The 17,451-nt window shown below is 42.4% G+C and overlaps 1 protein-coding gene across 1 annotated transcript; it reads right to left on the reverse strand.

Moving 5' to 3' along the window:
• Positions 1 to 6,379: 6,379 nt before the first annotated feature.
• On the reverse strand, positions 6,380 to 8,581 carry LOC132649893 (endogenous retrovirus group K member 7 Gag polyprotein-like). Its single transcript, XM_060374679.1, has one exon. The coding sequence runs from the start codon at positions 8,579 to 8,581 to the stop codon at positions 6,380 to 6,382; it is 2,202 nt and encodes a 733-aa protein (XP_060230662.1).
• Between the last annotated feature and the right edge of the window lie 8,870 nt (positions 8,582 to 17,451).

Below are 17,451 nucleotides of genomic sequence, written 5' to 3' on the forward strand. Positions count from 1 at the left end.
AGACGAATGCCTTTCAAGTGCTGATTTTATTGTGCAGTAGTTTTATTTTTATAGGGCAGTTCTGGCAGGGAGGGGGGTTTCAAGGAGGAGGAAATAACAGTGAAAATCATCAAGACTATTGTAAGAAATCACTTGATTCATGTGATTGTTACAGTGGAGGCTCACAAGGTTATACAGTCACTAAAAACAACGTCTATGGTTTCGGACATCTGTTGTTTGTCCGGCAGGGCTATTAACTGAAACGTATGATTCACAGACCTCTGTTGTTTGTCCGGCAGGATATTACAAATCAGAGTCTGGGGGCTTTGCCGGCTCCCGACATCTCCTCCCTTTTTATCTTTTTAGAAGCAAGGGGACTTTTAAGACTCTCAATGAACATGTAAAGAATAATTTTGATCAGCCAATTTTTGTAGCCTGCCTGGGTAACCCACATAAACAAGCCATGGAGGTTACGTTCCCCAGAGAGACTTAAGGACATCATTACCTTTGTTTATAGGTCTATGCCATTTTTGGTGCAATGGGACAAAGCCCTCAAAGTGCAAAGGCCATAGACGAGTTGAATCAACAGAAAGGAGAGGCAAGAGTCCTTATAAAAACAGGGGCACAAACGGGGTCTGAGCCTGTTGGAAGGGCGGTGCCGGACCCTTACCCGTCATTGGATCGGCCTCCTCTAGGCGAGGTTGTCCTGTCTTAGGCGGGGCGAGACTTACCCACTCATTCCGTCTCTGACTTACCAGACCACTCACTTTGTGGAAATGTAACGCATTAATCCTCCCCAAAGACTTGTAAGGAAGAGAATTATGAGGGTGTACCCTAATGACTAGAAGGCAGCGGTTAAATCTGTCTTAGTTAACTAATGAAGAAATTTTATTTTTGGTCAGCCAATTGTGAGAGTCGTAAAAGTCCAAATTTAGCTACGAGGATGGCCCCAAAACTTCCATCTCGGGACAGGGGAGAGCAGGGAGGAAAAATCTAGAGGGCAGGAGGCTGGGGCATCAGGTGGAAGCTCCATGGCAAATTCTTCTTTCCCAGCCAGGCGATGGTAGTGGACTTGGATGGGCTTGATTGCAGAATCCACCTGTCTTTTAATAAAACTTGAGAGACGATTAAAGGCCCAAGGGCCAAAGGTGAGGAGCAGAAACAGACCCATAAGGGGGCCCAAAAGACTGGGAAGAAGAGTGGAAAGCCAAGGAGAGGTGGCAAACCAATTTTGGTACCAAGACTCCTGTTGTTCTCGAGCCTTTTTACGCTCTTCCAGGTTCTTTTTGACGTTATCTAAGCTGTTTTGTACCAATCCAGTCTTGTCAGAATAAAAACAGCATTCCTCTTTAAGGGCGGCACAAAGGCCTCCCTCTTTTAGAAAAACTAAGTCAAGGCCTCGCCGGTTTTGGAGAACTACTTCGGAAAGGGAAGCCACAGAGTCTTTAAGATTTTGTACTCCTTCTCGGAGCTCACTCAAATCTTTATCAATGGTTGCTTGGAGCTGAGAAAAATGTTGTTGAGAAGTGACCATGGAAGCAATACCTGTTCCAGCCCCCACGGCACTTAAGCCCAAAAGCACAGTAAGAGTAATGGCCATTATAGGTTCTCTTTTTTGAATAAGAATACCACCATCATAAAAGGACAGAAAGCTGTCGGGATCATGAATAAAAAACCAGGGAAGAATAACAACAATGATACAGTAGTCTCTTTTTTCTAAAAAATCCTTATTAGTAATAAAGGAAGTAAGTCCAGTAGAACAAGCAAAATAGGTACTATTGGGAGCCTTAGTGAATAAAAATGTTTGATTAATAATAGATGTCTGGTTGCAGATCATCTGTAATGGTCGTGGGGGAATCATATTGGGTCCCAGGAAGCAATGGCCAAAACCCGAGACTGAGCTAAGAGTAAGGCCTCCCTCAGGGGAAGCATGCCAAAGCAGGGACTTAGAGTCATTGGTGGGGATAGGATCACCCATTATTGCTATGCCTTCATAAAACGGAGGAGTGGGAGAAAAGCAGATCCAACATTCCTCATAGGCAGGGTTACTGGTGTTACGAATTGCCTCTAAAGAAGCATTAACCAAAGAAATGATGAGATCTGCGGAACTCATATATCCCTCTGGGAGAGTAGGCTGAAAAAGAGTTGCTCCAGAAGGGGGCGACAGGGTAGAATTAGGGGTAGTAAAACTGGAAACAGCAGGGAGCTTAGGTTTTGCTGGTTGGAGGACGGGATTAGGTCCAACAGCAACAGGAGTTTTATGGGGAATGGTTTTAAGTAACTTGATTTTGAAGGTGAGCCCAATATGTGTTTTATAGGACCTAAGTCCCCATTCAAACCCCCGACCAGTCCAAGTTTGTTGCTTGGCCTGGGAAGTAAATTGAATTAGCAGGGGGTTACACCATCCTTTAGTAATAGGATCATTATTTTTACATGATAAGGGCAATGTCTGAGGATTGAGTTTGGAAAAGGTGGAGGGAACACAGCCCAATGAAGGGCAAGCATAGGTAAGAGTCCTTTCTGGAGGGGTGTATTTTTGTTTAACAGTAATATAATCCCAATTGGAAGTGGGCTTCCAGTAGGTATCTCCGGTAGTCTCACAGCCCCATGAAGCACAAAAATAATCATTTGCCCATCCGCATTTATAGTTGAGAGATCGGTCCCTATGAGCCCCTGGACAGACATAAATACCATGCTGGTTTTGAAGAATCCTTCTATCAAGAGCATTTGCACAACCAGGATTGGGAGGAAAATGCGGAGACTCAGGTGCTATACCTCTGGGCCGAGGCCAAAGAATCTCGGCAACACCCCAATCAGGGTGTGCACCAAGGGCAAGGGCACAAAGGTCCACTTCTAAATCGGGCCAATGAGGCTGAGTTCCGACCGAAGAACTAGAATTAACAATATCTCCAGCCTGATTTTCAATAACCCAGGTATAATTATAAATCTGATAAGGGGAGGGGGCACTTACCGCCAGCCGGACTACAAGCAGGAGCGAAAGAGTGGCAAGGCCGAACATCCTTCTGTAATTAAACACAGTTAGATTTTTCCTCAGGGGTTTCCCTGGGGGGATTAATTAACTTTATTAATCTTTCAGGGAGCCATCTGGCATTTTGTTGCTTGGAGTCAAATATGCATGCATGTCCTTTTCCCCAAATTAATACGGGGTCCCGACCAGACCACTTGTAAGTCAATGGGTCTTTCCACATTGCTTGAGCATAGGTATCCGATGTGGAAGGGTGCCAGAATCTGTCAGCTGCAGTCTTGCCATTATTATCAAGAGTAAGGAAATTTAAGACAAATAAAGCATGATTTAAAAGGGTTTTGTAGTTTCCTGTTGGTGGATATAAAATTCCTCCAGAATGTTGTAATTTTTGAAGCATATTTTTAAGGGTTTGATGTGCTCTTTCTACAATGCCTTGGCCCTGTGGGTTGTAAGGGATCCCTGTGATATGTTTAATTTTTAATTGAGCACAAAATTGTTTAAAGTTATTACTGGTATATCCAGGGCCATTGTCTGTCTTTATGATTTTAGGTAAGGGCATGCAGGCAGAACATGCAAGAATATGGCTTATAACATGTTTAGTAGCTTCTCCCGATTGGAGAGAGGCAAAAATGAATCCACTGAAGGTATCTATAGACACATGAATGTATTTTAATTTTCCGAAAGGGGAATAATGTGTAACATCCATCTGCCAGAGCTCTCCCGGTGTCAGACCTCGAGGGTTGACTCCTAGGTGAGGCTCGGGCAAAAATATTAAGCAATTTTGGCATTGGTGGACTATTTGTCTAGCCTGCTCCCTTGTAATAGAAAACATCTGACGAAGCGTTTGGGCATTGAAATGGTGTAAGCGATGAGCTTCCTGGGCTTGTATCAGGGGGTCAGGTTGTTCAACAGATGTCATAAGAAGGGCTAACTTAGGTTGGGTGGCCTGGTCTACCAAGTCATTTCCCTCACTCAGGGGTCCCGGAAGGCCGGAGTGAGCTCGAATGTGTCCAATGAAAAAGGGTTCTAAATGTCTTAGTATTAAAGCTTGTAATTTGGCAAAAAGAGGAGAAGCATTGGTAGAAGGCCTAATATAAGGGACAGTCTCAAGTAGCAGAACAGAAGTAGCAACATAAGCACTATCAGTGTAAAGATTAAACACTTGGCTTGCGAGAGTCTCGAAGACTTTTATGACTGCAACCAGCTCCACCAGTTGAGCGGACAAGAGATCTGTCTGAGATTGAAAAATCCGCCCCTGAATACTAAAAGCAGCAATTCCTGAAGAGGAGCCATCAGTAAAAACCAATGTAGCTCCGGGAATGGGAGAAGTCTTGGTTCGCGTTGGAAAAAAGACAGATTGTTTATGCAAAAACTGAATAAGTTTATCAGCGGGATAATGATTATCAAGTTTTCCCTGAAAGGAAATGCTATTAACAGCCCAATCATCTGAAATCTGAATTAACCACTGTACTTGAGAAGAATTATATGGTGTACAGACGATATCTGGGTCCTTTCCAAAAAGTTTGAGAGATGCCTCCCTTCCTAATTTGAAGATTTGAGCAACCAATGAGGGATATGTGGGAAGTATTTTAGAGGGGGACGCTGGGAGATGAATCCAGAACAAGGGCTTAGTTTGCCATAAAAGTCCAGTAGGAGTAAAGGCTGTGGGGAGAATTAATAGTCAAAGCAACAGGTCTGGGGAAAAATATCCAACGTTTTGATTTTGTATAGCTTTTTCAACTATACCTAAGGAATGGCTTCTGGGGTGAGCTGTCGGGCGGACGCCGGGTCAGGATCCCCTCGCAAAATATCAAAGAGAGTTTTAAGTTCCCCAGTAGTAAGCTTTAAGTAAGGCCTAAGCCAATTAATATCTCCCAGAAGCTTTTGGAAATCATTTAAAGTAGAAAGTGAATCTCGTCTAAGTTGTATCTTTTGAGACAGGATTTTATTGGGAAGGAGTTCAAAACCGAGAAAGAGATAGGGAGGGTGAAGCTGTACTTTCTCGGGGGCTATTTGAAGTCCCAGTTGTTGGAGTGAAATAATTAGGTTCTGTCCAATAGCCTGTAATTCGGTTGCATCGGGTCCTGCCAATAAAATATCATCCATATAGTGGATGAAATATATTTTGGGGTATTTTAGTCTAAAAAGGTCAATAGCTTGGGCAACATATTTTTGGCAAAGGGTGGGACTGTTGGCCATCCCTTGGGGCAGCACTCTCCACTGGAAGCGGGGTGACGGACCAATACAATTAACAACAGGAACGCTGAAAGCAAAGCGCTTACAGTCATCAGGATGGAGTGGAATACAAAAGAAACAATCTTTTAAATCAATAACCAATTTTGTATAGCCTTTAGGAATGGCAACCGGAGAGGGGAGTCCTGGTTGGAGTGCCCCCATTGGTACCATAGTCTTATTAATTTCTCTGAGGTCTTGGAGAAGTCTCCATTTTCCCCCTTTCTTTTGAATAACAAATATGGGTGTATTCCACGGGGAAGTGGAGGGTACAATATGCCCAGCCAAAAGCTGTTCCTGCACCAACTTCATGGCTGCTGCTAATTTTTTCTGAGGAAGGGGCCATTGGTCAACCCAGACAGGGGAGTCACTTTTCCATGTTATTTTATCTGCCTGGAGTGCAGGGGGAGCAATGGCCCTTAAGAAAAATGTGATTCATAACCAAGTCCTGTATGTGAAAATTTTGGAGTAACCGAAATAGGCTTGGGTGGTCCTTGATTATTTTTTCCTAATTCTTTTCCTGGTATAAAGCCTTGTTTAAGCATTTGTTGGGTGACTGCCTCTGAGGGGCTAAACATGAGGACTCCCATTTGAGAAAGAATATCTCTCCCCCAGAGATTAACAGGGAGCCCAGGGACTATAAATGGACGCACGTGTCCGCTGTTTCCCTCAAGGTCCTCCCAGGTCAGCAATTGGGAACTCTGTAGGGTATTAAGAGATTGACCTATGCCTTGTAGCTGAGTTAAAGTTGGCTGGGAGGGCCAGGAAGAAGGCCATGCTCTTTGAGAAATTACTGTGGAATCTGCTCCTGTATCCAAAAGGCCCTCAAATGTTTTTCCATTGAGTTTAAGTTTTAGAGTGGGTTGCTCTTGAGTCATTTGGTGAATCCAGAAAATGTCCGAGGATCCGGGAGTAGATGGTCCTCGAGGAGGGCCTAAAGCGGGAGCGGTTAAATCTAGGGGTAGGGGGAGTGCTTGAGCCAATCACTGTCCCTTAGTAATTGGGAGGGGTCCCCGCGTGCTGCTAGCCAAAATTTTTATTTCCCCAGTATAATCGTTATCAATTAAAGAGGGGAAGACATTAATGCCTTTTAATGTACTAGATGCCCTACCCAAAATTAAATAGTAAGTCTGTGGGGGAGGTGGCCCAAAAATTCCTGTGGAGATAACTTGTACCCCGTCTTCAGGGGTTAGAATTGAGTCGGTGGAGGCACAGAGGTCCAATCCTGCGCTCCTGGAGTGGCCCTGCGAAGGCAGGCTGTTGGTCTGGCACTGGCTGCATTAGGGTCTGATTGTGGCATGGCTGGCTTACCCCCGAGGCCGGCATGAAGTTGATAGGCTGAGGGACCCGGGGCTGGCCCCTCCTCATGTTTCCCTGTGGGGGAGGGAGAGGATTTCCCGCAGCATCCGTTTGGGAGCGGCAGGCAGCGGCCCAATGTTTGCCCCGCCGACAACGTGGACAAACAGTAGTGGGCAAAGGACGAGGAAGCCCTCCATTTTGTCCCGAAGGGGAAGAATTTTGTTGAGGGCATTGTCGTGCAAAATGTCCCACTTGTCCACATTTAAAACAAGGGAATTTTGAACTGGGGCCTTGTGCGGCTCCCATGACTAGACTTATGGCCTGAGACATCTTATGAGTAAAGGTGTCAACATCTGAGCAGATACGGATCATCTCAGGAAGGTCCTTATCTTTATATTTGCCCCGCAGGGCTGCCTTACAGGCAGAGTTAGCATTTTCGAAGGCCAGCCGTTTAAGGAGTTTACTTTCTTTTTGTTCTATTTTATCGGATCCCAATGATCGCTCTGCCGCCTCAAGGAGGCGCCCCACAAATTCTGAATAGTCCTCATTATTGCCTTGGATAATCTTTGTTAAGGGTGAAAGAACAGACCCCTTAACTGGAATTGCCAGCCACGCGGCAAGGGCAGCCCCATGGGCTTGAGCTAAGAGCCCGACAGGAAAAGCACGCTGTGCTTGTTCTGGAGCATATTTTTCCTGTCCTGTTAATTTATTAAATGTCCATTTTGCTGAGGCTTTGTCAGGATTTTTTAAATTGTTATTAGTCAGATTGCGGCAGCGGTCATACCAGTCAGCCTGCCATGAGAGAAATTGGCCTCTTGTGAGAACCGATTGGACAACAGTAAGCCACTCACTGGGTGTCAGGAATCCGCCCCCAGCCATACTTTCAAGGAGGGAAATAGTAAAAGGAGCATTAGGGCCATAGGTGCGGACGGCTGAGTTAAGTTTTTCTAATTTTTTGAAGCGAAGGGGATGGAAGTCACCAGGCTCCTCGGAGGAGGATTTTGTTCTGGCTTTAGCGGAAGAACTAGCAGGGGCGCTAGAGGAGTTGGGAGCCTGGGGCCCCTCCTCGCCGTCACTTTCACTTTTGCTATTTTGTTCATCGGAGGCCTCATCGTCAAGGATTCTAATGCTAACATGATCAGGGCGAGTAGGCGTGGATTGAGAAGGGCCAGAAATACGGCTTGCCTGCGAGCGAGTAGTAACAGGAAAAGTAAGTTGAGACAGGGTGGACAGAGGAAAAACCGGATTTATGAGCGAAGAGTTGGATGGAGAATGCTCAGGAATAGCGGAGGCAGGATTGGGTGTAGGGAGGGCAGAGCAGCGAGTTGTAAGTCGCGAAAGTTGTTGTTGGAGATGGAGGATCTCGGTCATGTCATGGACTTTGGCAGAAAGACGAGACCGGGTCTCGGAGAGGTATCTGTAGGCAGTGTAGGGAAGGATGGAAGGTGGAGGTGCGGAGGCGAGTGGAGGGTCATCACCATTATGATATCGAGCGGCCTCGTCCTCGAGCATAGCGGCATCTCCAGGATCTAGGGGTTTAGGATCTTGTACAGAAGAGACGGGTGGGCCGAGGGATTTTAAAGATTCTTTGTGATTAGGCGTCCCAGAGTATGGTGGTGGGACATCAGCAGTGGGAAGAGGCGGGTAAAGTCGAGGGAGGCTAGGAAGAGGAGAGGCATTAGCCAAAGAGAAGGAATCAGAAGCACGAGAGGGAGGACGAGAAGCGGCAGGTGAATTTTGCTTGGATGAAGAAAGACAATATTCAGCAACCGAAAGTAACTGTCGTTTGCCAGCATCATTGTCGGCATCCTCAACAATATCTCTTATAATGCCCCAAAAGGAAAAGACTGTAGGGGAGAGTGATTGATCTCCTTCCTCAGTTAATTTTTGATTGAGCTCACGTCCTACCTTTTGCCATTTTTTGGGATGAATGGTAGGGCCATCCAACATAAACCAAGGACAGGCCTTGTCAATGTAAATAAAGAAATTTATTAAATCTTTTTTCTTGACCCTAATTCCTCTCTCTCGAAGGGAGGCTTTAAGATCCTTAATGAAGGACGCCTCCTTAGACAAAGAATGCCCCATCTCAATAAGACGGAAGCGTAAAAACTCACCAGGTCATGCAGTCTTCTCCGGGCAGAGGAGTGTGAGCAATCTATTGATGTCGCAGGCCTGCTCTTTTATCGAGGGTCCATCAGGGTCGACCCGTACTTCGAGCCCCACGTTGGGCGCCACTCTGTCACGCCCCGCGGGACCTAGTTATTCGTGGGGGCGAAGGGGGTCGTACCTGTAGGAGATGAGGGAGAGAGAGAAACGAGCACAAGTAGACGAATGCCTTTCAAGTGCTGATTTTATTGTGTAGTAGTTTTATTTTTATAGGGCAGTTCTGGCAGGGAGGGGGGGTTTCGAGGAGGAGGAAATAACAGTGGAAAATCACCAAGACTATTGTAAGAAATCACTTGATTCATGTGATTGTTACAGTGGAGGCTCACAAGGTTATACAGTCACTAAAAACAACGTCTATGGTTTCGGACATCTGTTGTTTGTCCGGCAGGGCTATTAACCGAAACGTATGATTCACAGACCTTTGTTGTTTGTCCGGCAGGATATTACAAATCAGAGTCTGGGGGCTTTGCCGGCTCCCGACACATAACTACAGACACTGAGGAAATTCAAACAATCATTAGGTCATACTACAAAAGCCTATATGCCACAAAATTTAAAAACCTAAATGAAATGGACAATTTTCTTGATAGATTCCATCTTCCAACATTAAGTCAAGATCAGGTAGAAACACTGAATAGCCCTATATCCCCTAAGGAAATTAAAGCATTTATTCACAGTCTCCCCTCCAAAAAAAGCCCTGAGCCAGATGGTTTCAGCGCAGAATTCTACCAGACCTTCAAAGAAGTGCTAACACCAATTCTCCTCAAACTATTCCACAAAATAGAAACAGAAGGTACATTACCAAACTCATTCTATGAAGCACCAGTCACCCTGATACCTAAACCACACAAAGACCCAACAAAAAAAGAGAACTTCAGGCCTATCTCTCTTATGAACATTGACACAAAAATACTCAATAAAATACTTGCAAACCGAATCTAAGAACACATCAAAGATATCATCCACCACGACCAAGTGGGCTTCATCCCAGGCATGCAAGGGTGGTTCAACATACGGAAATCCATCAATGTAATCCACGACATAAACAAACTGAAGGAGAAAAACCACATGATCATCTCCTTAGATGCTGAAAAAGCATTTGACAAAGTCCAACACCCATTCATGCTTAAAGTCTTGGAGAAATCAGGGATACAAGGCACATATATAAACATAGTAAAGGCAATATACAGCAAGCCTATAGCAAACATCAAACTCAATGGAGAGAAACTTAAATCAATCCCACTGAAATCAAGGTCAAGACAAGGCTGCCCACTCTCTCCATATCTCTTCAACATAGTACATGAAGTCCTGGCCAGAGCAATAAGACAACTAAAGGAGATCAAAGGGATACAAATTGGAAAGGAAGAGGTCAAAATGTCACTATTCGCAGATGATGTGATAGTATATATGAGCGATCCCAAAAATTCAACCAGAGAACTTCTCCAGCTGATAAACACCTTCAGCAAAGTGGCAGGATACAAAATCAACTCAAAAAAATCAGAAGCCCTCCTGTATATCAAAGAAAAAAAGGCCGAGAAAGAAATTAGGGAAAACAACACCCTTCACAATAGCCACTAATAACATAAAGTACCTTGGGGTGACACTACCGAAGCAAGTAAATGACCTGTTTGAGAAAAACTCCAAGTCTCTGAAAAAAGAAATTGAAGAAGATATCAGAAGATGGAAAGATCTTCCCTGCTCATGGATTGGTAGGATTAACATTGTGAAATTGGCCATCCTGCCAAAAGCAATCTACAGATTCAATGTAATTCCCATCAAAATACCAACTCAATTCTTTACAGACCTCGAAAAAAGATTCTCAGCTTCATATGGAGAAACAAAAAACCCAGAATTTCCAAAACAATCCTGTACAACAACAGATCATCTGGAGGTATCTCCATCCAAGCTCTCAAGTTGTACTACAGAGCAATAGTAACAAAAACTGCATGGTATTGGGATAAAAACAGAAAAGAGGATCAATGGAACCACATAGAAGACCCAGAAATAAACCCACACACCTATGAATACTCGATTTTTGACAAAGAAGCCAAAACCATCCAATGGAAAAAAGATAGCATCTTCAACAAATGGTGCTGGTCCAACTGGATGTCCACATGCAGAAAAATGAAAATAGGCCTATATCTATCACCCTGCACAAAACTAAAGTTCAAGTGGATTAAAGACCTCAGCATAAAACCAGATACTCTAAATCTGTTAGAAGAAAAAGTGGGGAACAGCCTAGAACTCATTGGCACAGGAGACAACTTCCTGAACAGAACACCAACAGCACAGGCTCTAAGAACAACAATCAATAAATGGGACCTCATGAAACTGAAAAGCTTCTGTAAAACAAAGGACACCGTCATCAAAACAAAATGACTGCCTACAGTTGGGAAAGAATCTTCACTAACCCTTTATCTGACAGAGGAATAATATCCAGTATATACAAAGAACTAAAGAAGCTGAAAAGCAGCAAACCAAGTAACCCAATTAAAAAAATAGGGAACAGAGCTAAACAGAGAATTCTCTGTAGAGGAATATCAAATGGCAGAGAAACACTTAAAGAAATGCTCATCCTCATTAGCCATCAGGGAAATGCAAATCAAAACGACCCTGAGATATCACCTTACACCCATCCTAATGGCCAAGACGAAAATCTCAAGTGAAAAAACATGTTGAAGAGCTTGTAGAGAAAGGGGAACCCTCCTCCACTGCTGGTGGGAATGTAAACTGGTACAACCACTCTGGAAATCTATCTGGCGCTTTCTAAGACAATTAGGAATAGTGCTTCCTCAAGACCCAGCTATACCACTGCTAGGTATATACCCAAAGTTTGCTCAAGTACACAAAAGGTATACTTGCTCAACCATGTTTATAGCAGCTTTATTTGCAATAGCCATACCTGGAAACAACCCAGATGTCCATCAATGGAGGAATGGGTAAAGAATTTGTGGTATTTCTACACAATGGAATACTACTTAGCAAACAAAAAGGAGGAAATCATAAAATTTGCAGGCAAATGGAGGGATCTAGAAAAGATCATTCTGAGTGAAATATCCCAGAAGGAAAAAGAGAAACACGGTATATACTCACTTATATAGACCTATAAGATATGATAAACATAATGAAATCTATACACCTAAAAAAGATAATCAAGAGAGCGGACATGAGGTAAGATGATCAATCCTCGTTTAGAAAGACAGATGGGATTTGCATTGAAAGTATGACAGGAGTCTACTGAGCACATCTGAAAAACTCTAACTAGCAGTGTTTTCAAAGCAAAGACTCATAACCAAACCTTTGGCAGCATACAGGGAATCATAAGAAAGAAGGGGAGTTAGTCAGATGGGGAAAGGATAGGAGCCTCACAAGGACCAAATATATCTGGGCACAGGGTCTTTTCTGAGACTGACATTCATCAAAGGACCATGTATATATATATATATATATATATATATATAAAACTTAGAACCTCTGCTCAGATGTAGCCTGTAGTAGCTCAGTAACCGATTGGTTTCCCAAAGTGAGTGGAACAAGGACTACTTCTAACAGGAACTCAATGACTGGCTCTTTGGCCTCCCCACCCCCGAAGGGAGGAGCAGTCCTGTTAGGCCACAGAGGAGGGTTTTGCAGCCAGTCCTGAAGATACCTGATAAAACAGGATCAGATGAATGGGGAGGAGGTCCCTCCCTATCAGTGGACTTGGAAAGGGACACGGTGGAGATGAGGGAGTGAGGGTGGGACTGGGAGGGAATGAGGGATTGGGACATGGCTGCGATACAGAGTTAATAAAATGTAACTGATAAGAAAAAAATAAAATAAATAAAAAAGATTTTTAAAAGCAGCAAATCAAGCATTCCAATTAAAAAAAAATAGGGTACAGAGCTAAATAGAGAATTCTCAGTAGAGGAATACAGAATGGCAGAGAAACACTTAAAGAAATGCTCAATGTCCTTAGCCATCAGAGAAATGCAAATCAAAACAACACTGAAATTTCACCGGACACCCACCAGAATAGTTAAGATCAAAAACTCAAGTGACAACACATGCTGGAGAGGTTGTGGAGAAAGGAGAACCCTCCTCCACTGCTGGTGGGAATGTAAACTGGTACAACCACTCTGGAAATCTATCTGACGCTTTCTAAGACAATTAGGAATAGTGCTTCCTCAAGACCCAGCTATACCACTGCTAGGTATATACCCAAAGTTTGCTCAAGTACACAAAAGGGATACTTGCTCAACCATGTTTATAGCAGCTTTATTTGCAATAGCCATACCTGGAAACAACCCAGATGTCCATCAACGGAGGAATGGGTAAAGAATTTGTGGTATTTTTACACAATGGAATACTACTCAGCAATTAAAAAGGAAGAAATCATGAAATTTTCAGGCAAATGGTGAGAACTAGAACCGATCATCTGGAGTGAGGTATCCCAAAAGCAGAAAGACACACATGGTATATACGGATAAACATACTGAAATCTATACATCTAAAGAAGATAAACGAGAAAGAGGACCCAGGGTAAGGTGATCAATCCTCACTTAGAAAGACAAATGGGATAGACATTGAATGTAGGAGCAAACAACAGAACAGGAGCCTACTAGAGAGGGCCTCTGAAAGACTCTTCCTAGCATTGTATCAAAGTAGATACTAAGACTCATAACCAAACCTTTGGCAGAGTGCAGGGAACAAAAGGGGGGGGAGTTAATATGACCTGGATATGACAGGAGTTCCACGAGTACCAAGGATACCTGGGCACAGGGGTCTTTTATGAGACTGTGTCTCCAAACAAGGACCATGTATGGATGCAACCTAGCGCCTCTGCTCAGATGTAGCCCTTGGTAGCTCAGTATCCAAGTGGGTACCCTAATAAGAGGAACAGGGACTGTTTCTGTCATGAACTCAATGGCAGACTCTTTGCCCCCCCATATCCTCCAGGGAGGAGCAACCTTGCTAGGCCACAGAGGAGGACTTTGCAGCCAGTCCTGAAGACACCTAATAATCCAGTATCAGATGGAAGGGGAGGCAGTTCTCCCCTATCAGTGGACTTGGAAAGGGGCAGAGAAGAGATGAAGTTAGGAAGGTTGGATTGAGAGGGAGAAAGCGAGCAGGATACAGCAGGGATACAAAGTTAACAATCTGTAACTAATATTAAAAAATAAAGATTAAAAAATAAAATAAAAAATTATTAATATTAAAAAATAAAAATAAAAAATCTGGTATTCATAGGTATGTGAAATTATGTCTGCGATCTTCAATTCAATTATATTGGTCAACATGTATAATTGTATGCCAATTTGATGCTGTTTATATTATTACAACTCTGTAGAAGAATTTGAGATTGGGACTGATGATTCCTCCAGGTGGTCTTTTATTGTCCTTGATTTTTTTTTTTTTTATGTTTCCATATGAAGAGAAAAAATGTCCTTTCAAGACAATTTTTAAAAATTGTGTTGGAATTTGGATGGGGATTGCAATGAATCTGTAGATAATTTTTGGTATGGTGGTAATTATTAATTACCTAATCCTCCTGATCCATGAGGATGGGAAATCTTTTCATATTCTGATACTTTCTTACATTCCTTTCTTCAGTGTCTAAAAAATATTATGATATAAGTCATTCACTCTCTTGGTTAGAGTTACCTAAAGATATTTTATTCATTCATTCATTTATTCATTCGTTCTTTCACTTACTGCTATTGTGAAATAGCTATTTCCCTGATTTCTTTCTCATTCTATTTGCTGCTTGTATACAGGAAGGCTACTTACTTTTTTATGAGTTAATTTTGTATACATCTGCTTTGCTGAAAGTGATTATCAGCTATAGGTGTTTCCTGTAGGATTTTTAGGCTCATATATGAATATTATCATATCACCTGAAAATAAAGATATTCTGACTTCTTTCCTTCTTATTTGTACAGCTTTGATCCCTTTCATTTGTCTTATTGCTCTAGCTAAGACTTTAAGTACTGTATGAATAGTTATCGAAAAAGTGAACAACCTTGACTTTTTTTTTTATTTTGGTGGAGTTGCTTGGACTTTCACTTCATTTAGTTTTATGTTGGTTATGGATGTGCTGCAAATTGCTTTTATTATGGTTACGTATGTCCCTTGCATCCTTGATCTCTCCCGATTTTTCACAGACCTTTTTTGCCTCTAATGAAATGATCATTGCCTTTTTGTATTTTAAAGTGTTTATATGGTGGATTTCATTTATTTATTTTCAAATGTTGAACCATCTCAAAGGTGAAGCTTATTTGATCATGGTGAACGATCTTTTTGATGTGCTCTTGGATTCAAGTTACAAAGATTTTAGTATCTATGTTCATAAAGGAAATTGGTCTGTAATACTCTTTCTTTGTTGAACCTATAACTACTTGTGAAATAGAAACAGAAATTAAAAATCTCTCAACCAATCAAAGCCCAGAGCCAGATGATTTTACTGTAGAAGTCTACAAGATTTTTTTTTAATTTTTACTTTTTTCTTCACAATATATTCATTATATATCCCAATTGAAACCCTGTCTCTCAACTACCTCCAGTCCTACCCTACCTCCCTCTTCCCCCTATCTCTCTCCCCTAGTACACTGAAAGGGGGAATTCTCCACTGTAGCCATCTGTCCATAGCTTGTTAAATCTTGTTAGGATTGCCTGGATCCTCTCCCTCCATTCCCTGGAAAGTCCACATTACCACGGGCAAGTAATCAAAGAGCAGTCAGCTGAGTTTGTGATAAATAAATTAATTCCAATTCACTTCAAATCATTCTATGAAATAGAAACAGAAGAAACATTTCCCATTTATTTTTTTATCAGTTACCCTGATACATAAACCACAGAATTTTATTTAAACTAACTGAAATGCTTGTACTTTTATTGTATATTCTTTGAATTAACTTCCTTCTGCCATTCATCAATTTTGTCAAAAGTTAAATAAACTAACAAAAATTATATGTTATGAACAATATTAAGCATACTATACAGATTATATATTATTATTATGACATATTATATTATAGGTATAATTGAATATGATATATTATATAATATGTCACCTATAATTGTAGATGATGTATTATATATTATATATAATTGTACATGATAGTCCTTTATATATAATACATAATATTATATATACTATATAATTATGTATACAATATATAAGTACTCTTTTTCCCATAATTTTTAAATTTTCTATGTGCAGACATAATTATATCTGGGTTCTATATGGTAGTCTATTACCACTTTCTAAGGTATTTGTTGAGACACTGATCTACTTGGACATGAGTTTTGTGAAGGGTAATAAATGTGGATCTATTTGTGTTCTTCTACATGCACATATCCAGTGAGACCAGCCCAATTTGTTGGAGATGCTTTCTTTTCTCCAGGTGAGACTTCCAGTTGAGGGAGGGTGACACCAACCCACACATAAAACCTTTACCTCTAAATGTATATTGTCTACAAGAAGTGGAGGAGTAAAGATGAAACAGATTGAGAAAATGACAAGTTAGTGCCTGGCCCAGCTTGAGATCCACCCCACAGGAGAGGACTGACCATTGTCATTATTAATGATGCTTTGCTATGCTTGCAGACAAGAATGTAACATAACTGTCTTCCGAGAGCTTTCATCTAGTTGCTGATGGAAACAGATTGCATAGATCCACAGACAAACAATAGACTGAACTCAGGGAGTTTTGTGAAATTCTGGAAGTAAGCATAGAAGGAGATAGAGGAGTCAGGAACACCACAAGAAGACCTATAGAATCAATCAACCTGGGGCCAAGGGGGCTCACAAAGACTGGGCCACCAACCAAAGAGTGTGCAAGGACTGGACCTAGACCCTCTAGATGTATGTAGCAGATGTGCAACTTGGTCATCATGTGGGTACCTTAACAATGGGTTTAGGGGCCTTCTCTGACTCTGTGTCCTGCCCTGGCTACCTTACCTGACATCAGTGGAAGAGGAATCACTTAATCTTTCTCAGACTTGAAGTGCCAGGGTATGTTGGCATCCCTTGAAGGGGGCAGCCTATCCCTCCTTAAAAAGAAGAAGAGGGAGGGGCGGGTGATGGGTCTTGTGGTTGGAACTGGAAGGAGAAAAGGAAGCAGGAAAAGATTAGGCTGTAAAGTGATTATATAAGAGGAAGATCCAAGATGGCAGTGCCAGGAGGACACTGTGTCTGAAAAGCAGGATAGCAGTGACTGCACAGTGACCAACAGACCAAATTCTGGGCCCTAAAACAACAGTGATTCTTTTTCCCAGGTGAGAGAAAACCCCACAGTGTGGGAAATAATCAGGTTTGTTCTCAGATCACCCAGCTAAACAACAGAAGAGTTCCTGGGTTCTGGCAGGAGAGCTTGGTCTCCAGCCTAGAGCCACATGCTTACATGCGCTGATCACCATCCCAGACTGAACTGAGGGCACTACAACACCAGAGAAGGGGATTTCCAGTAAAGACAAAATGCCACGTTGAAGCAATTAATTGAGACAGACCTCAGGTCACCCAGACAATCCCTGGAAAAGGTCCCAGGGGCAAGCAAGCACTCAGCCACCAGCCCAGAGACCTGCCTGAATGCCCAAACCAACGTCCCAGATAGAACTATGGGCACCAGGGCACCAGGGACTAGGATTCCCTGTTGGGGGAGGAAATCCCACAGTGAGGGAATCATCATGTCTGACCTCGGGACATTCAACTGACACCACCCCAACCCCTAGAAAAGTTCTTGGAAAATTTTCTTGAGAAAAGTTCCATGGTTCCTGTACGCACCCAGTCACCAGCTGGAAGCCACATG

This window comes from Meriones unguiculatus, chromosome X, assembly GCF_030254825.1.
Source record: "Meriones unguiculatus strain TT.TT164.6M chromosome X, Bangor_MerUng_6.1, whole genome shotgun sequence".
NCBI classification, from domain to species: Eukaryota; Metazoa; Chordata; class Mammalia; order Rodentia; family Muridae; genus Meriones; species Meriones unguiculatus.